This window comes from Dasypus novemcinctus, chromosome 2 (genome assembly GCF_030445035.2).
Source record: "Dasypus novemcinctus isolate mDasNov1 chromosome 2, mDasNov1.1.hap2, whole genome shotgun sequence".
Taxonomy (NCBI): Eukaryota; Metazoa; Chordata; class Mammalia; order Cingulata; family Dasypodidae; genus Dasypus; species Dasypus novemcinctus.
The window spans coordinates 37068479-37091652 of NC_080674.1; the positions used below are offsets into that span (position 1 = coordinate 37068479).

At 41.9% G+C, this 23174-nt stretch overlaps 1 protein-coding gene across 1 annotated transcript in view; it reads right to left on the bottom strand.

Moving 5' to 3' along the window:
- ADAMTS12 (ADAM metallopeptidase with thrombospondin type 1 motif 12) overlaps positions 1–20981 on the bottom strand; it is a 392811-nt gene extending 371830 nt beyond the window's left edge. The window contains exons 1-2 of the mRNA XM_058307631.2: positions 20637–20981; positions 2734–3095 (exon numbers count right to left, since the gene is read on the bottom strand). Coding sequence (XP_058163614.1) covers positions 2734–3095; positions 20637–20763 — 489 coding nt within the window. The 5' untranslated portion in view covers positions 20764–20981. The remainder of the gene's footprint in view (positions 1–2733; positions 3096–20636) is intronic.
- Positions 20982–23174: the final 2193 nt, after the last annotated feature.

Genomic DNA, 23174 nt, shown 5'->3' on the forward strand with positions numbered 1-23174 from the left:
AAGCAGGGGTTAGCTTAGAACAGTGGGTTTCAGCCCTGGCTGCTCATTAGAATCACCTGGGGAGAACTGCTACTTTAGAGTAATATTGGCTCCTGCAGCTGATCAACATCCACTCAGTCTAATCCAGTGGTTGGCAACTCTGATAGAACATTAGAAACTCCGGGGGAGCTTTATAAAAAATGCTGATGCCTGGGCTCCACCTTCAGACCACGTATATCAGAGCTTCTGGGGGAAGGTGCTGGGCATTGGTACTTCTCTTTTTTTAAAGATTTATTTATTTCTCTCCCCCCCCCCCCCCCCCCGCCCAGCTGTCTGTTCTCTATGTCTATTTGCTGCATCTTCTTTGTCTGCTTCTGTTGTTGTCAGTGGCACGGGAATCTGTGTTTCTTTTTGTTGCATCATCTTGTGTGTCAGCTCTCCGTGTGTGCAGCACCATTCCTGGGCAGGCTGCACTTTCTTTCGTGCTGGGCACACTCCTTGCGTGTGGGGCTATGGGTACTTCTTAAACGCTCTAACGCTGGAGATTCTAATGTCCAGTCAGCATTGCGAACCACTGCTCTAGTCCAGTGCTTTTCTAACGTTAGTGAGCATCACAGTCTCCTCCAGTCCCCCAGAGATTCTGATTCACCAGGTCCAGAATGGATCCCATGACTTTACCTTTCTAACAAGCTCCCAGACAATGTTGGTGCTGCAGGTCCACAGACCACACTGAATAGCACTTTCCTAGTGCACGGAAAGGCACAGGTTTAGATTCTCTGGGATGTTAAGAGCATGGGTATTTGCATGTGTAATGGGCTGCTGTAGGTTCCCACTCAGTGTTCCTGAAGCAATGTGGTCTTTGCATGTTTGGCTCATGGATTGCTTCCTTCGCATGTCCCTGACTTTCCAGTGCAGGGACTTTTTTTTTCTGTTTCCCTGCTTGTAAAGGATTGGGTGCAAGCAATGCTTCCAGAATGCTCCCAGAAGTGAGAGCCAGGACTGAAAAAAGGAAAGTATGATGTCAACCTAGAGTAATCCCAGAGAATGAGGAGACTGGAGCCAGGAGATTTCCCCCAGTCCCACCAAACAGCGTGTGAAGCTTGCAGAGAAGAAATAAAAGGAAGAACATCAAGAATCAATGTTCTTGAGTTTGAAGAATTAACAATCTCATTGGGGGAAAATGTTAAGTGCCTATATATGTAAATCCAGATTTACAGAAAAAGCAAAGCAAGACTTCCCATTAATTGTACAAAGCGATCCATCCCCAGGGTCTTTTAGAAAATTTAACTTTCCTGGTATATTTAAAATGTTATATAATGTTTTACAGAAATGTTCCCACAGTATTCCAGCAAAACCAAACTATACAGGCACAGGATACACAGAGTTCAAATGATGAAGAAAAGAAATTCTTGGCAAACTGGCAGTAATGATGAAAGAACTTGAGACAAGTATTCTGCAATCCTTCTGTAACAGTGCCAACACCACCAGGGGTTTAGCTTGGCAAACCAACCCCAGCACAGGTGGCAAGGTCATACCCCAGGCTCCAGTAACTCTCCAGAATCTCTCCAGAATGTCTCCCCAAGCACACAAGGTTGGTGCTGGCGTCTGCCCCCTCCACAAAAGCTTGAAGTTGAGGTTTCTCCCATGCTGTGGGAACTCTCACTGTTGCTACTTTCAGAAGTAAGGGGAAGTGGGGGAATCAAATTTTTTTAAAATACAGGTTTAAATTTTGAAAAATAAGCTAGGTCACGTTTTGAGATGCATAATATAATAGTATAAAGACTCAGGCTCAAATTAACTTACACAGTAAAGTTATTCAATACCTCTGAGCTGCCTCATCTGTTAAAAGATGCTAAGGAGACAATATACATAAACCACAGTACCCGGTGCATGAGAAAAATTTTAAAATAATAAAAATGTCACCATTTATTACATTTCTATTATTTACTAAACATTCCTCTAAGACGTAAATATGTGTCTATACATAAACACATCTATGTGTATATAGAGATGACTATGATGAGGTCAGTAAACTTCTGTAAAGACCAAATGTCAACTCTTTTGGGCTTTGTGGGCCATACAGTCTCTCTCCCTAGTACTCAACTTTGCTATTGTACCTCAAAAACAGCCATAGATAATATTTTAAAAAACACATAGACACATGAGCATGACTGTGTTTCAATAAAACTTTATTCTCAAACACAGGAGGTGGATGGGATTTGACCTATGGGCCATAGTAGGCTGACCTCTACACTATAGGATGAGAAATATCATTATCTCCATTTTGTACATGAGGAAACTGATACACAAATGGTCAACTGACATGCCCAAGGTCCCACATGAAGGCTGATTACAAAGTACACCTGATAACTATTCTAGTATTTACTGCTGATATCATCAAGACTCCCTCACTCAATTCTACTCCAAGTCCTAATTTAAAAGGTGCTAGCCAGCCAGTCAACAATACTGTCAGGACTACCTTAGAGTTGGAAGATCCAACTTAAATCCTATCTCTTCTTTTCCCCTGAGGTTCCTGGTTGAAATTCTCTCTGCTTCCTCTGAACCCTCAGTGTCTTTATTTTCTGTACCTCCAGATCATCTTCTACTTCTTGTATGTTTTCTCCCACCCCCTTCGAAGAAAGCGTGCTCAATTCACACATGTTGAACGCCAGTGAACCCATTTACAGTTGGCATGCAGGTGGAGATGGTAGGGCCCTGGGACAAAGGAGGGGGATGGTCAGCCCACTCACTCACCAGTCCATGGCACGCACTGAGGGCTGCAGTCCCGATGCTGGTTCCCTCCTGCAGAACCGTGCCCCTGAGATGGCAGGGGGGGCCCAAGGAGGTTGTCATCTTCACATGGGAGAGGTTCCCGTATCTCCTCTCCAGGATGTAGCCATTGGAAAGAAAGGCCTGACTAACTGTCAGGTTGAAAAACAGGTCCTTCCCATCATGAGAAATTCTATAGTACACCTGTTCATTCGGGCCATCCAAATCTCGCTTCTGTCTGCTGCTGGTGAGGGGATGGTGCAAGCCGTATGAAAGGAAATGCCCACTCGCATCCACTCGGACAGGACCTACCACCTGGTAGTCTGGAAGGGTCCTGATAAAATGTTCTGAAAGTAAAGCAGACACAGAGTAAAACTGAGTGAGATCCCTGCTGTGTCTGTAGCAAGGCAAACACACTTCCATTTGGAGCTCAGATTCTAGCTTGTTGATTGCAAAATCCCACTTTAAAGTCTAAAAGTCATTTCCACTATACAAATGCCGTTAATATGAAATTCCCAGAACAGCTGATTTATATGGTGCTCCCTCCTCGATAAGATACAGGAATCTGAGCTGACACGGAGTCATAGCCCTGGATATCAAGTATTTTACCAGACACCAATTGAGATAAGAATTAATCCATGAGGAATACTATTAAGAAAGTCAGCATTGTGAATAAGTACATTTTATGTCAAGAGTTCACTGACAGAAATCACAGACCTTCACTATTTCTTATAAGGACTTTAAATATCTCACGAACTCTCCTTCAGGACAGGTTAGATGAAAGGGAACAAAAACACAGCAAATCCATCATATACACTCTGAGAAATCTCACACCAGTTACAACATAAGTGTTCCATAATGTAGCAAAGCGTGCTTATGGGAACTTTTCCCCCACAAAACACACAGAATAAAATAAGTGAAAAATTAGCAGTTGAGGCATGGACTCAAAATGTGAAAATTGCCCCTTTAAAAATGCAAGCAAGGGAGGAGGATTGTAGGAAGATGGCAGAGTTGGGAGATCCAGGGCACAGTACTTCCACCAAAACAACTATTAAACAGGGAGGAACTGTCTGAAACAAATATTTCGAAACTCCAGAGGCCAGAAGAACATTGTACAGCATTCAGGGAAGAACAGGAGGAACAGGCTGATAAATTACAATAAAGAACAGTAAATTGCTCTCTCCACATAATGGCTACCAGTGTCCACTCTCATGACAGAACACCATGAAGTCTAACCCTTGGCTAGCAACTAGTGACAGAAAGGAATATAAAAATTCTCTTCTCCAAGATCAGAGGTAGGTACAACTGATTACAACTTTTGATTTGCAAATATGGGTCACATGGAGCCCAGTACTAAGGACAGCTATTGTTTCAAGCCATCCTGAATAAACAGGGGTGGCAGCCATTGTTTCAACCCACCCTGGGCAAGGCCAGCAGCAGCTATTATTTCAACTTTCCCAGGACAGAGGTAGTGATGGTAGAGACTTAAGATGATGTACCTCCTCAGGGCTACCGGGGACAGTTAGCTGTAGGGCTAACTGTCTTATGCTGAGCAGGTTAGGAAATCTCAGCTTTGGGGAGTCATCAGAGAAGAACTTGGTACCCTTCCTGATCCCCACTCCAGGTCACTTTGGAACTACTCTGCCCCCTTTTTTGGGTCCTTGGTTCTGTTTTGGCTGGGAAAGACTGGCTTGGGAAAGCCCTCTCCAATGTGCATTTCTCCCAGAATTTGCCCTCCAGGCAAAAGCAGCATGAGACAATGAAAGGATTATTTTTAAAAACTATAGAGGTGGGGCAAAGGGCCTGAGCTTCAAAACACCGGGGAGAGGGAAGTCTGTCTCCTGGAAAATAGGAGACAACCAAAATCATTAAAAAGAGGAACTCTAAAACAACTACCAAGCAAAAGTCCAGGACAAGACGAAGACCTAGAAAGACAGGAAAATCCCTCACACTGCATTTGCCTTGGGCAGACTTCACAGATAGGAGGGCTGAAGAAAACCTCTGTCTTATCACCAGCTGGTTACAAAACCAAGAAACAGACATCTCAGGGAATAAATCCCAGAGTTAACATTTTAAAAATACTAAAATGTACAATGTGTAACAAAAGAGTACAAGACAAACAAAGGAACAAGAAACAAGGCCTATCCAAAGGAAAAATCTAGAAAACACTAATGAAGAAGAAAAGAATGTGGACATACTGAATAAAACCTATAAAAATTCTCTTTAAAATGCTCAAGGAGATGAAGTTGAAAATACAGGGAAAGAACTAAAGAATATAGGAAAACAATGATATACACAATGAGAGTCTTAGTAAAGAGATAGAAAGTTTAAAAAAGGAATCAAACAGAACTATTGAAGTTGAAGACCACAATAACTGAAATATAAAATGCCTAGGAGTGTTTCAAGAGCAGATTGAAGTGAGCAGAATAAAGAATCAGTAAACTTGAAGAGTAAGACAACATAACTGAAATGAGTCAGGCTGAGAAACAGAAAGAAAAAAGAATTAGAATAAGCAAAAATGGACTAAGGCACCTCTGGAACACCATTAAGCATACCAATATATGCATTATGGGAGTCCCAGAAGGAGAAGAAAGAGAGAGAGGGGCAGAAGGAATAGTCAAAGAAATAATGTCAGAGCATGTGCCAAACTTAGCAAAACATGAAGAAAAATACACCCCATCATGCATTAATCATACTATTGAATGCAAAGCACAAGTAGAGAGTTTTGAAAGTTCCAACAGAAAAGCAACATGTCATGTACGAGGGAGTCCCAATAAGATGGAGTGTTGATTTTTCACCAGAAACCATGAAGGCAAAAAGGTATTGGTTGAAATACTTACAGAGCTGAAAGAAAAACAACTACCAGTTGTTTAAAAGAAAAGTAAGGGAGGGATTAAAACATTCTCAGATAAAAACAAAAGCTAAGGGAGTTTATCACCACTAAATCTGCCCTATGAGCAATGGTAAGGGGAGTTCTTTAGACTGAAAGGAAAGAACACTAGACAGTGGTTTAAAGGAGAATAAAGAAATAAAGACGAGTGGAAAGGTAACCATTTGGGTAATTATAACAGCCAGTATTATTGTAGTGCATTTTTTCATATATAACGCCACTTCTTACTTCCTATAGGTGTTAAAACAAAAATGCATAAAAACTAAAAATAAATATGTTTTTGGACATACAATGTACAAAGATATGTGGTAACAAGTACAAAAAACGATGGGGGAGATAAAAAGGTATAGGAAAAGAGTGTATGCATGCTATTGAAATTAGGTTGTTATCAAACCAAATATTGTTTAACCCATGATAATCACAAAGTAAATAGATGGAAAATAAATCCAGAGAAATGAGAAGGAACTTAATATGGTACAACACAAAAAATCAAATAAATAAAAAAGTAGGCATGATTGGAAGGAAGTGAGGGACAAAAAGACATAAAACTAACAAAGTCTAAATAGCAAAATGACAATATACATTCCCAATTTTTCAGTAGTGATTTTAAATGTAAATGTATTAAGCTTTCCAGTCAAAAGGGAAAATGGATAAAAAAGCATGACCTAACTCTGTGCTGTCAGCAAGAGACTCACCTTATATTCAAAGACATAAGTAAGATAAGGGTGAAAGAATGGAAAAAAATATAATATGCAAGTAGTAACCAAAAGAGAGCTGGATGGCTATAATAACATTGAATAAAATAGACACTAAGTAAAAAAACAGTTACAGGAGACAAAGATGGTCATTAAATACTGATAAAGGGAATAAATCAACAGGAAGAAGTAGCAATTATAAATATACATCCAACCAACAGCAGAGCCCCAAAATACATGAAGCAAACACTGACAATTTAGAAAGGAGAAACTGGTATTCTACATTAGTAATAGGAAACTTTAATATATCACTTTCAATAATGGATAGAACATCTAGACAGAAGATAAATTAGGAAGACAGACATATATAGAATACTTGACCCAACAAAAACAGAATATACATTCTTCTCAAGTGTACATGGACCATTTTCTAGGAAAGACCATATATTGGATCACAAAACAAGTCTCTACAAATAGAAAAATACTGAAATCATATAATCATATTTTCCAACCACAACAGAATGAAGCTAGAAATCAATAACAAAAGGAGAAATGGAAAATTCACAAATATGTGGACATTAAACAACATACTCAAACAACCAATGGGTTAAAGAGCAAATCAGAAGGGAAATGAGGAAATATCTTGAAGGAAATGAAAATGAAATACAACACACCAAAATTTATGGGATGCAGCAAAGGCAGTATTAAGAGGGCAAATTATAGCTTTAATGATTACATTAAAAAGACAATTTCATATCAGAGACCAAACATCAAAACTGGAAGAACTAGAAAAAGAAGAGCAAACTAAACCCAGAACAAGAGAAGGAAAGAAATAATAAAGATTAGAGATAAATGAAATAGGAAAAAAAAAAAAAGAATCAACAAAACCAAAAGTTGAATCTTCGAAAAGATATTTTTTTAAAAACTGACAAATCTTTAGGTAGACCAAAAAAAAAAAAAGGTAAAAATAACTAAAATCAGAAATGTAAAGGGAAACAGACTTGGCCCAGTGGTTAGGGCGTCCATCTACCACATGGGAGGTCCGCGGTTCAAACTCCCGGCCTCCCTGACCCGTGTGGTGCTGGCCCATGCGCAGTGCTCATGCGCGCAAGGAGTGCCCTGCCATGCAGGGGTGTCCCCCGCGTAGGGGAGCCCCACACGCAAGGAGTGCGCCCCCTAAAGAGAGCCACCCAGCGCGAAAGAAAGTGCAGCCTGCCCAGGAATGGCGCTGCCCACACTTCCCCTGCCGCTGACGACAACAGAAGCGGACAAAGAAACAAAACGCAGCAGATGGACGCAGAGAGCAGACAACTGGGGGAGGGGGAGGGATTAAATAAATAAAATCTTTAAAAAAAAGACACGTAAAGGGGCCATTCTGACCAACCTTGCTATAATAAAAAGGATTATAAGAAGATACTATGAACAACTGTAAGCAAATAAATTAGTTAGCCTAACTGAAATAGACCAATTTCTAGAAACATAGAAACTACCTACATTGACTCAGGGAGAAATAGAAGATCTCAACAAACTAAGTACTAATAAAGAGCTTGAATCAGTAATCAAACTTCTCCCACAGAGCTGGTGTAACTTAGAGGTTGAGCATCGACCTTGCATGTTCAGGGTTCAGTCCCCGATACTTCCTCAAACAAAAAAAAAAAAGTAAAAAAAAAAACTCCCAACAAAGAAAAACCAAGAACCAGATGGCTTCACAAGGGAATTCTGCCAAGCATTCCAAGAAGGCTTAACTCTAATTCTGTTCAAATTCTTCCAAAATACTGAAGAGGAAGGAACACTCCCTAATTCATTCTATGAAGTCAATAACACTCACATACCAAAGCCAGATAAAGTCACCACAAGAAAAGAAAACTACAGACCAATATCTCTTATGAAATACGCAAAAATCCTCAACAAAATACTAGCAAACCAAATGCAACAGCATATTAAAAGAATTATACACCATGATCAAGTGGATTTATCCCTGGTTCAACATAAGAAAATCAATGTAATATACCACATTAACAGAATGAAATGGAAAAAACACATGTTCATCTCGATTGATGCAGAAAAGGCATTTGACAAAACCCAGCACCCTTTCACAATAAAAAAACACTTAGAACACTAGGAATAGAAGGAAACCTCCTTCACATGATAAAGGATATATAGGAAGAGCCCACATCTAACATCCTACTTAATGATAAAAGACTAAAAGCTTTCCCTCTGATATCAGGAATGAGACATGCATGCCCAATTTCACCACTGTTCTTCAACACTGAAAGTTTTTGCCAGAGCAATAAGCAAGGTGAAGAAATAAAAGTCATCCAAATTAGAAAGGAAGAAGTGAAACTCTCCCTATTTGTGGGTGACATGATGCTACACATAGAGGAACCTGAAAAATCTACAACAAAGTTCCCAGAGCTAATAAATGAATCCAGCAAAATGGAAGGTTATAAGATCAGCACCCAAAAATAAGCAGTGTTTCTATAATCAATCAGTAAAAGAGATCAAGAAAAAAATTCCATTCATAATAGTAACTAAAAGAATCAAATAGCTAGGAATAAATCTAACCAACTATAAAGAACTTGTACACAGAAAACTACAAAACATTGCTTAAAGAAGTCAAAGACCTAAATAAATGGAAGGACATTCCATGTTCATGGATTAGAAGAAATATCATTAAGATGTCAATACTACCCCTAAAGCAATTTATAGATTCAATGCAAACCCAATCAAAATTTCAAAAATCTTCTTTGCAGAAATGGAAAAGTCAGTCATCAAATATTTATGGAAATGAAACGGCCCCAAATAGCTAAAGTCATCTGAAAAAGAAGAGTTTGGAGATTCACACTTCCCAAAATCTTAAAAGTTATTACAAAGTCACAGTAATTAAAATAGCTTGGTACTGGGACAAGGACATACATATAAGCTAATGGAATTGAATTGAGAGCTCAGAAATCAATCCTTATATTTATTGCCAACTGATTTTTGACAAGGTGGCAAAGATCATTCAATGATGAAATAACAATCTCTTCAACAAGCTGGATAAACTGGATCTCCATTTGAAAAGAGAAAAAAAGAAAGAAAGAGGAGCCCTACTTCACATCACATTAAAAAAATCAACACAAAATTAATCAGACACCTAAACTTAAGAGCTAGACCTATCAAACTCCTAGACAAAAAATAGGGAAGCAGCTTAAAGACCTTGTGTTAGGCATTAGTTTCAAACTTTACACCCAAAGCACAATCAACAAAAGAAAAAATAGATAAATGGAACCATATCAAAATTAAAAATGTTTCTTCATCAAAGGACTTTATCATGAAAGTAAAACAACCTACACAATAGGAGAAAATATGTGGAAATCAATGATCTGATAAAGGTTTACTATCCAGACTATGTAAAGAAATCCTTTAACTTAGCAACAAAAAGACAAACAACCCAATTTTTTAAAATGATAAAAACACTTGAGTAGATATCTCTCCAAAGAAGATATACAAATGGTCAGAAAGTACAGAAAAGATGCTCAACACAATTAGTCATCAGGGACATGGAAATCAAAAACCACAATTAAATACCATTTCACACTCATTAAAATGGCTTCTATTAAAAAAAAAACAACAGAAAATAACAAGTGTTAGAGAGAATGCAGAAAAATAGGAACACTTATTTATTGGTAGTTGCCATGTAAAATGGTACAGCTGCTGGGGCAGATAGTTTGGCACTTCCTCAGAAAGCTAAGTATAGAACTACCATATGACCTGGCAATCCCAGTAGTATGAATATACCCAAAAGAATTGAAAACAGGGACTCAATCAGATATTTGCATACCAGTGTTCATAGTAACAATATTCATAATTTCCAAAACATGGAAGCAACCCAATTATGCTAAGAGATGAATAGAGAAATAAAATGTGGTATATACATACAAGAAAATATTATTCAAAAAAGGAATGAAGTCCTGATACATGTGACAACATGAATAAACCTTGAAGACATGTTGAGTGAAATAAGCCAGACACAAAAGGTCAAATATAGTATGATCTCACTGACTTGCAACTATTAGAATAAGCAATCTCATGGAAACAGAATCTAGAATCTAGGTTACCAGTGTAGAAAATGGATATAGGGAATGGGAAGTTGAGTTTTAAAATATATGGGGTTCCTAATTGGAATGATGGAAATGTTTAGCTAATGGATGGTGGTGCGGTAACACAACATTGTGAACATAATTAAAAGCACTGAAATATACATCTGAATATGATTAAAAGGGGGAAATATTAGATTGTATATATAGTAACAGAATAAAAAATTTTTAAAACTACCCGTGAAACTATTCTCCACTAACAGAGAACATTAATTTAAACCATAGTCCAATTTTTAAAATGTGCTATGATCAATTGTAACAAAAGCTCCATACCAATGCAAGTTGGTGATAGGGTGCTATATGGGGATCCTGTATTTTATTCATGATTATTCTGTAAACCCACAACTCATCTAGTTAAAAAAAAAATACAAAGCAAGACAGGAACACTTGCTCCTTCCATACACAAGAACAGGTATACCTTTTGACTTACTCAAATTGAAATCTCCACTGCTACCTCCTTGTATTAGTCAGCCAAAGGGATGCTTATGCAAAATACCAGAAATCTGTTGGCTTTTATAAAGGGTGTTTATTTTGGGTAGAAGCCCACAGTTACCAGGCCATAGAACATAAGTTACTTCCCTCACCAAAGTCTGTTGCCATGTGTTGGAGCAAGATGGCTGCCAACATTCACCCTTCCTTTTCCTCTTAAGGCTTCATGGTCAGGCTCTCTAAGCTTTCTCTCTCTCCCTGGGGCTTGATTCTCTCCAGGCTCAGCTGCTTTGTTCTCTCACAAGCCCAGCTGTGAACTGTCAGGCAAATGGCTCATCTCTTTTCCGGGGGTCTTCTTTCCTTCTTCATAACCAAGCTCCTCTGTGTGCTTACATCCTGGAGCTCCAATTCAAGACTCCAACCTCCCTTTCCTGCATTGAGTTTCTCTGTGAGTCCCCATCCACCAAGGGGGCAGGGACTCAACGTCCTACTGATGTGCCCAATCAAAGCCTTAATCACTACTAAATGAAGTAAAAGTGAAAATCTCTGAATCCAATATAATCTAATATGTCCAGAGGAAAAACTGTTCACAAACATAATCCAACATCTATTTTTGGAATAATGCCAAACTGCTACACTCTTCATTTTTTTAAGAAAGATTTATTTATTTATTTCTCCCCTGTCCCTCCATTGTCTGCTCTCTGTGACCATTCACTGTGTGTTCTTCTGTGTCTGCTTTTATTCTCATTAGGTAGCTCCAGGAACCAATCCTGGGACCTTCCGGAGTGGGAGAAAGGTGGTCATTCTCTTGCACCACCTCAGCTCCGTGGTCTGCTGCATCTTTTATAATCTCTCCTCCGTGTCTCTTTTTGTTGCATCATCTAGCTACACCAGCTCTCCTCCTGCATAGGGCAGTACTCCATGCAGGCCAGTGCTCCGCATGGGCCAGCTCACCACATGGGCCAGCTTGCCTGGGTACCGAACTCTGGACCTCCTATATATGTAGACAGGAGCTCATTTGTCTGAGCCACATCCACTTCCCACTCCTCATTTTTGATGTTTGAGAATAACAAGGTATCTATCTAGAAGGGTATAAATCATCACTCTGGATCACAGAGTGTTTAAAGAAAACCATTAACCACTTAGAAAGATAAACTAATCTTCTGCCAGGGGTGGGGGAAATCTACTTGACACCTCCAAGCAACACTTGCACTTCCTGACTTACATTATATTGTCATGTTGCTTCCCCAACTAGAACATCTTTTGCACTCTCCAAATATCAAGATCCTATTTACACAATATATCCTAACTCAAATCCTCCATCTCCTTTCCCTGATTTTTCTGGTTGAAATCCTCTCTCCTTCTTCTGAAACTTCAGTGCCTCTGTCTTCTGTACTTCCCAGAATGGGCTTATTTTACACCACCTTTTATTTATTTTAAGCTTTCTCCCCAACATTTTGGAAGCCAGAATCTTGCACATCACAAGTGCTCAATTCTTACATGTTAATATATCAGTGAATATGTAAGTAGCTGATTAATTGGTAGAATTAGACTTAATGGGGTACAATTATAAAAGCATTTCCCCCCAGATAACGGCCTTCAAACATACTCTGTAAATTCATTCTTCCTTGCCTTGGATAAAATATTGGGCAGAATACAGAGTTTTCACTCTCAGGTACTAACAAGTAGCCTTACATTTTAGTGTAAAAAAGTCCAAACCCTTTGTCTATAACTGCAGTGGTGGGGAACAAGAGACCAGAAGTACACACAGCAATGTGGAAAAATTTTAAAAACAATGTTCAATGAAAAATAAGAAACAGAACAAGTTAAGACAGAGCCATTTATATTAATGGAAAATAAATGCACACAAAAACAATAACCATACTTTGCCAAACACAAATGAAGAAAAGACACACATGGAATACATTAAAATGGTTTTCTATGGAGAGAAATGAGAGAGGGTAGTAGGAACAAAAATGTTATGAATAAATAAAACAAAAGAGAAGTTTTGCACAAATTCATGATATTAGTGTGCCATGAACTGAGGCAAATAATTGACTCAATCTTCTTCAAGAAACCTCTACATCTATCTAGAATCAGACCTTCACTGCCTTTCCAAGTTCAGACCTGAAGAGAGGTATGGCCAGGTCGTAGTAAAGGCGCTGTGGGAATACTAAGTTTCTGTAATGTTTCTCCCATGTTGCTCTTCTTTCCTACTACTGACAGTGATGCCTCTGGTTCCTCCAAAGTTGCAACAGTGGAGGGAAGGTAGGAGCAGAAAAAGTCTTAATCAACTGGCTGTTGCTGTTATCTGGCAATGGTGTCCTCCGTGTGTGTCAATGTCCAATGCCGAATCCTTCTCTCCAGGGGAGCTCTTTGGGGGTTTGCGGGAGATCTTTGCCACTGGGGATCTCCTACCTCCAGGTCAATATGGGCAATCCTTGATTCAACTGGCCACTTATGACTCTACCCTCAGCCTTTCCGACAGCCTCCCCTTTACTGAAGGCATCTCACCCCTACATGGCAGCCTCTAGGGCAAGGCCCCTTTCAAGATGGTCAGGTCTGGTTCCCTTCATGGGGTCCAAAACTGGCTCGCAGTAAATAACCATGACACTGCCTCCCACTTCCCCTCAGAACTCAGGGAAAGCAGGCCATTTTTGGCAGAGGTATACTCTTGGCTCTGTCACCAAAGGCCATTCCAGCTAGGCTTTTGCCTACCAGCATTTAAATGTACCTTAATTCCAGTTATCGTCCTCCAAAACCCACATCAAATCTCTGATACTGTTAAGGTCTCTTTGCTTGCCTTAAGTCCACTATGTGAGAGCTATTGTGCTAGGTTGAGAGAGGAATATAAGACCTTTAGAAGTGTTCCTAGCAGAGGAGATAAGAAAGGGACACCAAGGCCCCACAAAACACTGATGCTCCTGATGCCCTCCTGACTGAGAGCATCCAGTTGGCTGAGTCCTGAGCAAAGACTTTACCTTAGGAGGCATCCTTTGCACTGGGCCTAAAATGGCATTCACTAGACAGAGGGGGAGAGCAGGAGCTTGTCCAGGGAAATAAGTCTGGAGTCTCAGATTAGTAGGGGTGAGCAGGACAGAGGCTGGAGAGCTTTAAATCGCCGTCTGCTGAATAATTATCCCCATTTTATAGATTAGACAACTGAGCCTAAGAAAGGTCACAGTCTATATGTAACATTACTTGGATTAAAACCCTGTGCTTCCAGCGGCTGAGACAAGCCACCTTGCAGCGTGTAGTCGCACCCCGACTCACACAACTGTGAGATGTGCCAAATGTGTATTAAGCCACCAAATGTTGGGGTGGTGTGTTATAGATAATTAGGAAAATGAAAAGAGAGAGCACAGCCTGTGATGCAGAGGAAGGGAAAAGTGAAAAAAATCAGGCAAGAGAGAAATGGAGTGACATTGTAGAGAGTAGCAGGAGGCGGTGGTGGACCCCGGAGGGTGGCACCCGGGTGCAAGTCCCCTCTGCCCAGTCCCTGTATCTCTGGGGTTTCAGTTATCTCCTCAGTCTCCCTCAAACTCACAGCCCGGGCTCGGGCAGTTCCCGCCTTCCAGCAGCCTTCTCTGTCTCCTCCAACTGACCCTGCTCCCTACCATCAGGCAGCCCTTTCCAGGCATTATTGCCCAGGGAGAGCGGTGGAAAGAAACGCCTGGTGCACGTCGCTTGGCGCAGCCTCGCCCCTGCCATGGAGCACACTCCCTCAGGTGCCCTTGTCGGCCAGGCAAACCCCTACCCACCCCCAGGACCCACTCAAGCCCTGCAAAGCTCCTCGGCTTCGCCGGTTCCCAGGGAACCCACGCAGGCCCTCCCGAGCGGGCCTCCCAGCTGGCCCGACAGCTCCCTGAAGGCTGGGGGAGGCCACGTCTGGTCACCTCTGCCTCCCCAGGACCCCTGGGAGGAGGCGCCTGGAACACCTGCTTCCCTTGAAACTGTCCACCGACCTCCCAGCTCTTCACTTGCTCTTGTTACTGAAGGATAACACATGTTCCACAGTGGGCGCAGACCCTAAGGGGAAGCCTGGCGACGCGTCATCACTTCAACACAGCCTTGCAACTCGCACCCAGACCAAGAGGCAGAAACTGAACTAGACGGTTCTCCCTCCCCTCCAGCTGTGGCCAACCGCCCCCCTCCCGAGCCCCGACACGAGAGATGGCATCGCGGGGCAGCGATGGAGGTTTCATCTTCAAAGTAGGAAGGGCGCCCCCAGAGCCCTCAGGGGTTTCCAGGGCAGCACAGCGCCCTCTCAGGGAAGGCCCCCTGAGGGAACAGCTTTGAATAAAAGCCCAGAAAGGATGCCCGGTCAATGTCCTCTAAAAGAGAGATGGCACAGCTTTCTATGGTCACTGTCTTTCAGAGCATGTCATCTTCCAGCATCCTTGGGCCTGCATTTCCCAGACCCAACACCCAAGAAGGCGCAGCCAGTGTGGAGCTCTTGACTCCAGCTTCCTCCTTGGCGCCTCTACTGGAGCCAGGCAGTCACGTAGTTGACAAGTATTTCTTAGCACCTTCAATGTTCTAGGCTCTGCCAAGCGGAAGGGACACCTCAACTGAAAACCAGACAGGAAGTGTGCCTGCCTCCTGGGAGGGCTGGGTGAGGCACAACCCAACACTAGACCTGGAAAATGAGGACTAGAAGGAACCTCTGGTGTCACCTTTTAATTTGCTTTTTTGTTTGCTGATTCCAGTTTATTTTTTCCCTTGTGGAAAGTGCTGATGTAATATAGGTGTCTCCACTAAGATAGCTCACGTACTTTCTCCTCAGACCTTTCTCTGATGTAAGGGTTCCCACACCTCCAGTTTAGAAGTTGCACTATCATGAGAGAGGGCCTCGTCCCATCTCCTGGTCTATACTAGAAAGTCTGGGTCTAAAGAAATCCTCATTCTAATGGACAAAATCCAGATACACACCTACAGGTCTTTCAGGTACAGCACACATTACTCACACTCCAGCAAGCTGTTGACAGGTATGGCAGTTTGAAGCTTCTGTGGAAAACTATTTTAAAGCTGATTCATTTCTGAACCTGTGAACCTATTGTAGGTAGGACCTTTTGATTAAATTACTTCAGTTAGGCACCTTTGATTAGATTGCATGTTCAGGGTAGGTATTAGTCCTCTTACTGAAGTCCTTTATAAACAAAGGAACAAAAAGCCACAGACACAGAAAAGAGCTGCAGACACAGAGAGGAACTCAGGAGGGAGAATGCCATGAGAGCAAGAAGCTAAAAGCAAGGAGTCCCAGAAAAGAAGACAGAGAGACTGGCAGATGTCACCATGTACCTGATCACCCACAACTGCAGCTCAGGAAGAAAGCATCTTCTGATGATGCCTGGATTTGGACACTTTAATGGTCTTAAATTGTAAACTTGCAAATTAATAAATCCCCATTGGAAAAGCCAAAAACAAACAAACAACAAAAATCAAAAACCCTGTGCTTCCCAATTTCAAAATTATGTTCTTAACTGCAGCACCTCAAGTAGAAAGAAGAGCAGTTGACTTACCGTAGAATATAATAGAGTTAATAGCACTGACCCTAGGGATGTTGATATAAAGGTGCTTGGCTTCTTTATGCCTCAATTTACTCAGCTGTAAGTGGAGATAATAATTGACTCTGTAACAACTGTTAAGGCAGAGTAATGGGAGATAAGATGGGCTTCCCCTCCTGATTTGATCACAAAGGAGGTAACTAAGCCATGTCAGTTCTTAGATGTGGACAGAAGTAGGAGACCACTTTCAGAGTATGACGTGTGCTGACTGCACAACTTGAGTTGTCTCATCCATAAAATGGGTATAATGACAATAATCATGCCTATTCCCAAGGTGTTGTGAGGATCCAGTGTATTAACATATGTAATAGATCTAGAACAGTGCTTGACAAATATAATGCACTATCTAAACAGTGGCTTATATTGGTAGTAAAGGTAGCAGCTCGGCTTCCATTGATCTCTGTGGCCTTAGATATATGTAACTTATGAGCAGAAATGAGAGAAGCCCTCACTCATCTCGGTGTCCTTTCAGTGGTCATCTAGTTTGGCATATTTTCTAGCTACAATCTTGGCAAATAGAAAGCAGGGATCAGAGTGGAATGAGAAGGATGGAGAAATAAGGTGCCAAGAAATAAAAATAGCTTCTAAATGTTGCCATTTCTATGGTCAAGCACTATGCTAAGAATATAGCAACTTGGTCTCCTCTAACCATTACAGTCCTCTGGGATAGATATTATTAACTGTGGGATAGATATTACTAACTGTCATCTTAGACTCCACTACCTCTTCCGTAAAAAGACAGTGAAGAGCAGGATTCCTCCCTGGCCAATCTGATCCAAAGCCTACACTTCCAACCTCTGCCCTCGTTGCTTCTCAAGGGTCTACCACTGAGAACCAGACGGCAACGTGGAGGGGACTGAGGCGTTCTTTAATCAGATCATGATTTGTAGAAAGGTTTGTAGAAATAAATTGTAAGCCCCAAATACTTTGATTTGCCTTGTTTAAAATTAGAACTGAAACCCTAGGCCACAAGTTTCAATGGGACTTGGTGAGAAACTTTGAGTGAAGCCTAGTGACACAAGAGCTTTTGAAAATACAAAACACTGGGTGATATTTTACCCTCAGTATAGAAAGAAAGGAGGGAGGCTAGAGACTATTTATCTGCCAGTTTTTGTTAAGGTTCAGTTAAATCTATACTTATTCTTTGTATTCCTTTCTGTCTTAGCAGTTAAATTTCTAAAACTCCATATTTAAAAGAACAAAAAATCCCTGTAACAGAGGCCTGTTTTCACATTATTTTCCATGTATTGTTGTAACTTTACAACTGGATTTTTATTATAGAAAACTGCATATGTAAAAATGTTGTGGAGAATTGTGTTGGTCTACTCAGAGTATAAAACACATCACAGGAACAATTATTATAAATAATACAAATAAAATATCAAGACTATTAAGTCTCGTATTACATTAGGAAAGTAATATGAAATCACTTCTTCCTTGTAGAATTTACATTTTTGAAAATAATCTAAATAAATCTTTATAAAATATCTAGCTTAGAACACATTGCAAAACTCCCTTCGTTCTTCCACAAGCCTAAAAGCACACCTCTAACATGGGAAACAGCTTTGCCCTGCTGGTCTCCTTGAGTTGTCAGGAGCAAAGAGATCACAGACATAACAGGGTCCTGATAAGCAAATCTAAGAGGTTATTGGTTGCAGAAGAAAGGCAATATATTATGTGTAAGATTAATAATTCCAATTGTTCTGATACGGTTTTAAACCAATTAACATAGTGGAAGTTGTGCTGTGTTACAACACAACTAAGCAATGAAGAAAGAACACTGGGTAGAATTAGGCAAATCTACCTGTTGCTGATCCCAGAAAGGATAGGATTTATCTCCTTACTTCTTGCAAGGACTAAAATTCTGACTCTGTCAGACCTTTAGAACTAGAAGGAGCCAGTTTCTGAAGCTACCTCCAATTCTGGGACCCTGGGCAATCCCCTTCCCATCACCAGGGAAGGGGCACTTAGTAGATGCTCAATAAATATTTCTTGACAGGCTGATCACCCAGCCCTCCTGTCCCTCACCTAAAAAAACAATAGGCAACATGATTCTGAAGTAACTTCCAAGTTTAAATGTCCAGAATTTCAATCAAATTCAAAATTGTTATCAGAGTAAGAAAGGGATGTCATGGGAAACTGGCTAATTTTTTTTTTTAAGTAGGCACTGGGAACCGAACCCAGGACCTCTAATGTGGGAAGCAGGCACTCAACCACTTGAGCCACATCTGCTCCTTAATACTTGCTAACTTTGAAGCTTTGGGCAGGTCATTTGGGAGCAAAACCCAGGTCACACTATTCCCAGGAAAATGTTCACTTTTCTTATAGTTTGCCCTCCTTTCCTTTCTCTCCACTTAGAACTAAATGGGAGCCTGCTGAGAAATTTCTCCTTTTTAAACCTAAATATACATGTATCTCCAATAAGCTCAGAGCACTTTACAAATATTTTTTAAGACCAGATACTCTCAGCACTTAACTCTAAAGTGAGCAGGGAAAATAACCATTTCTACTTTCCAGAGAGGAAAAAGGCAGGCCCAGTTGTGTCTCTCCCACAAGAAGCTGAATTTGCTGAAGATCTGGAGCCAGCAGAGCTGACAACCAACCCAGGGGAGTGTATGTCTGAACCAAATCATCTCCAAATGCCCAGGGAAGTGTCTGCAGGCTTTGTGGATGCCGCAGAAGAGAGACTTTCACAAAGGGAGTGTTTTTCAAAGAACAAAAAAAAAGTTGCTATTTTAAACTTGGGGGTGGGAGATTGTATCTGGAACCTTTACACAAGAGAGTGCTGGCTGGTTGACACCTAACCCCAGTGTTTCCTGGCTCAGGCTTCCAAGTACAGCAACGGGAGGGACTATCGCTCTCAAAGCCACTGCAGATGGGCTCTCCAGTAGTATCTGAACTTTGCAAAGTGGACAGAAAAATCTGTTTAGAAATTTAAAGGAAAGGCAGGCTGCTGAGGTTTGTCACCAAAGTGACCTTGGGAATCAAGTGGATGTCAGGAAGCTATGGAGGACACTTCCCAAGACAGCACAGTCAGCAAAGGGCGGTTAACGAATGCGACCCAGTGCGTTTTTTGTGCTCGTTATCCTTACAATTGCTAAGGAGCAGCCCTCATTGATTATAAGAGCCTGGCCTCTGGAATTAGGCTTCCTGGGTTCAAAACCTTGCCCCTCCATTAGCTAGACCCATAACCTCTCCAAGCTTCCATGCCTTCACCTGTAAAATGGGGACAGTAACAAAGGTACCCGCCCCCAGAAGGCTCTTGTGAGTGGTCGGATGAGCTAACACACAGCGCCTTAAACAGTCTCCGCGTGAGTACATGCTCGATACACGTGGCCATTACTGCTAGACTGCCTCCCCACCCCAGAGGCACAGTGAACTCCCCACCAAACAGGAAAGTGCCTCTGACCCTGTGCTCTGCAGAACACAAGTCCAATAAAAAGTAGAGGGAGCAGTACCACCCTGCTCAGGTTATTTAAAAAATAATAATAACAGCAAATTGTCCCTCACAGCTCCTCCAATGCCCTCTAAAACATTGCAGTTTTCACTAAATTCGGAAAGAGAAGCAGCCTGCTGTGATCAGGGAGACAGGTCAGGAGAGGTGAGCCCCCATGCCGATTGATTTCCTCCAGAAGGACAGTGATTTTAAAAACACAACTCTAAATCTTTCCAGGAAATCAAAACACAGCCAAGCTCACTCAGCAGGGGGGCAGAATTGTATTTGGGCTTTCCCTGGCCAGCAGCTTGAAATGAACTAGAAACACTGCAAAGCCTGAGAGTGACCAGTGGGAGCTCTTTAAAACAATCCTTTTCCATGTTGAGAATCTGAAGAATAGAGGATTGAAACAGTGCAGTATTCAAAGAGAAGACAAAAGAGAGCAAGAAAGAGAGGATGAGAGATTGAGAGAGAGAGGCTTACCAACTACCTCTTGGGTCTTTCAAAGACTGCGGTGTCCTCGGTATAAAAAGATCGGGAAGCTCACTTTTCAGTAAGAATTCATGAATCCCTGAATTCTGAAAAACTGTGCTACTGGAGTCCCAGCCTATATTTCCTCACAACTCAGCGAAACAGCTTTGCAGCGGAGTGGGGGAAGGGAGAGGGGAGCAACCCCGTCTTCGCCTGTCTTAACAAAACTGTTTTCAAAAGAAATAAAGAAAAGCCACTAACCTTGCCTCCTGTCCGGGAAGTGAACCCTGCCTGGCTGAGGTTGTCTCCCATAGCAAAGCACCCCAAAGTTAAGAAGCTGGGCCAGGACGGAAAGGTTTGCAAGCCAGCTTCTCTGGGCACATAGCATGATTCAGTTGTTGGGCAGAAAGAAAAAAAAAAGTTTTTTAAAAAAGCATTAGCCCTCAGCTCAATAAATCAAGTCCTCGCCCGTGGCCCAGCAAGAAGATGCAGGGGCGCATGGTCCGAAAGTGGGAAGGGAGCTACTGCAAAGCTGCCCACCACCTCCCTTTACTTTTTAAGCAGAAAGAGGTTAGTTACCTCCCCGCCCCTCCTCCTGAAAGGGGAGTGTTTCGGCTGACAGTGTCTGCTTTCCGAGGGGTGTGGAATGGGTCAGGGCAGGCGGGCGCAGCCCACCCCGGATCCCCACCCCGGATCCCCACCCACTCCGCCTTCGGCACGCCCAGCCTCGCAGTCAGCTCAGTGCATCTGCCTCTGGGACTCCCACCCCTGCGTTCTCCTGGCCCCGCCCAGAGCCCTGAGTCGGGTCCGCCCAACCCGGTCAAAGAGCGGAGACCCGGGAGAACCGGAGACCCGGGAGAACCGCTCCGGGCGTGGGGAGGAGGCTGCCAGGTTGGCAGGACTCCCAGGCAAGCCCCTCATCCCGTGGAAATACAGCCACGATATGCTTGAGTGTCCCGGAGGGGAGAGGGGACCCCGGCTCAGTGCTGCCCCCTTCCATGCCTTTCTCCTCCTCAAGTTTTCTAACATGGCTCTGCTGTGACTCCTCACCCAAACTTCTCCAGAGTTCTCTTCCAGGGCAGGCTACGACTTCTGTTTGAAAAAGTCATAGGCAATTATTTTTCCTTGCCAACTCATAGAAAAGGAAATGGTGTGGGATGATCTGCTGGTTTGACCTTGGACAAGCCCCTTCATCCATAAAATGAGGTGACTGGATCAAATGATAGTAGCTATCCATAGAGGGGGCTTCCAGTCAGAGGCTCATGGTTTGCATTGCTTAGAGAATGCCACAGACCAGGGAGGTTGCCAGCCATTCTGAGACACTACTACAAAAATTGAGGTAAGAGTTTCCATCCCGCTGAAATAGGCCATTGGGGGTTGTATACATGATGAGAATGCCTCCTTACTTCATCCAGGAAGAATTTGGCCCTGATATTCATTTCTCTCTGGTTTCCAGCCAACCACATGCATGTAGCTAAAGAGTCAGAATAAGAGCTCACATGCACAGAAAAGCCAAATCAGTCGCAGTACCCCAAAGGCAAGAGATTCTCACGAGCCTGGGATAACTGGTCCAATGGCCTTCAAAATTGGGATTGACATATTCCAGGACTTTTTTTCTAAGGGGTTATGTATTAGCTTCCAATTGCTGCTGAAACAAATCATCACAATTCAGTGACTTAAAAGAACACAAATTTATAATAATACAGTTCTGAAGATCAGAAGTCCAAAATACATCTTATGGCACTAAAATCAATGTGTCTGTAGGGTTGCATTCCTTTCTTTAGGTTCTAGGGAGGAATTCATTTCCTTGCCTTTTCCAGCTTTGAAGGTTTCTTGCATTTCTTACCTCACAGTCGCCTTTCTCATTCTTCAAAGGGAGCAATGATGGGTCAAGTCTTTCTCATATCACATCACTCTGAGCTGTGTCTTCTACCTTCGTTTTCCACTTATAAGGGCCCTCATGGTTACATTGGGTCCACCCAGATAATCCAGAATAATCTCTTTATTTTAAGATCAGCTGAGTAGCCATCTTAATTCCATTTGCAACCTTAATTCTCTCTTGCCATGTGTTTTAGTTTGTCAAAGGGTTGTTGATGCAAAGTACCAGAAATGGGTTTGCTTTTTACAAAGGGGATTTATTTAGGGTAAAAGTTTACAGTTCCAGTGCCATGAAATATCCAAATCAAGGCACCATTAGAGGTGTTTTCTTGCCAGAGTCAGCTACTGTGGATCCTGTTGTCCCACCACGTGGCAAATCAAGATGGCCACTGATCTCTGCTATAGTCTGCACCTTCTCCTAGGTTTCTCGGTTTTCCTGCAATCCTCTCATTCTCATATGGCCATATCAAATACAGCAGAGATCCCTTTTCCTGTGTATGTCTCTGTTTATATCAGACCCAGCAAAAGGGAGGAAATTCAACCTGAGTCATGCCTTATAGACACGATGCAATTGAAAGGGTCTCACACTCACAGGAATAGATTAGTTCAGAAACAAAGTATTACTCTTTGGCAGATGCATAAAAGAATTTCAAACTGTGACACTGTGTAACATAACATGTTATGTTTATCATCATGGACAATCACAGAACTGCTTTCAGACTCATTTCCCACTGTAAAAATATTAGATAGCAGATATCACAGCTTGAGTCTAAAAGAGATTCATACATGACAGGCATGTCTGGTGAAATGGAATGATGCTACAACAGAAATATATTTGCAAAGAACTTGAATTGCCTTTTTGAGCTAAAACTCTTTTTGTTTCTTTTCTTTTCCTCTCTTTTCTTTTCTTCCCTTTTCCCT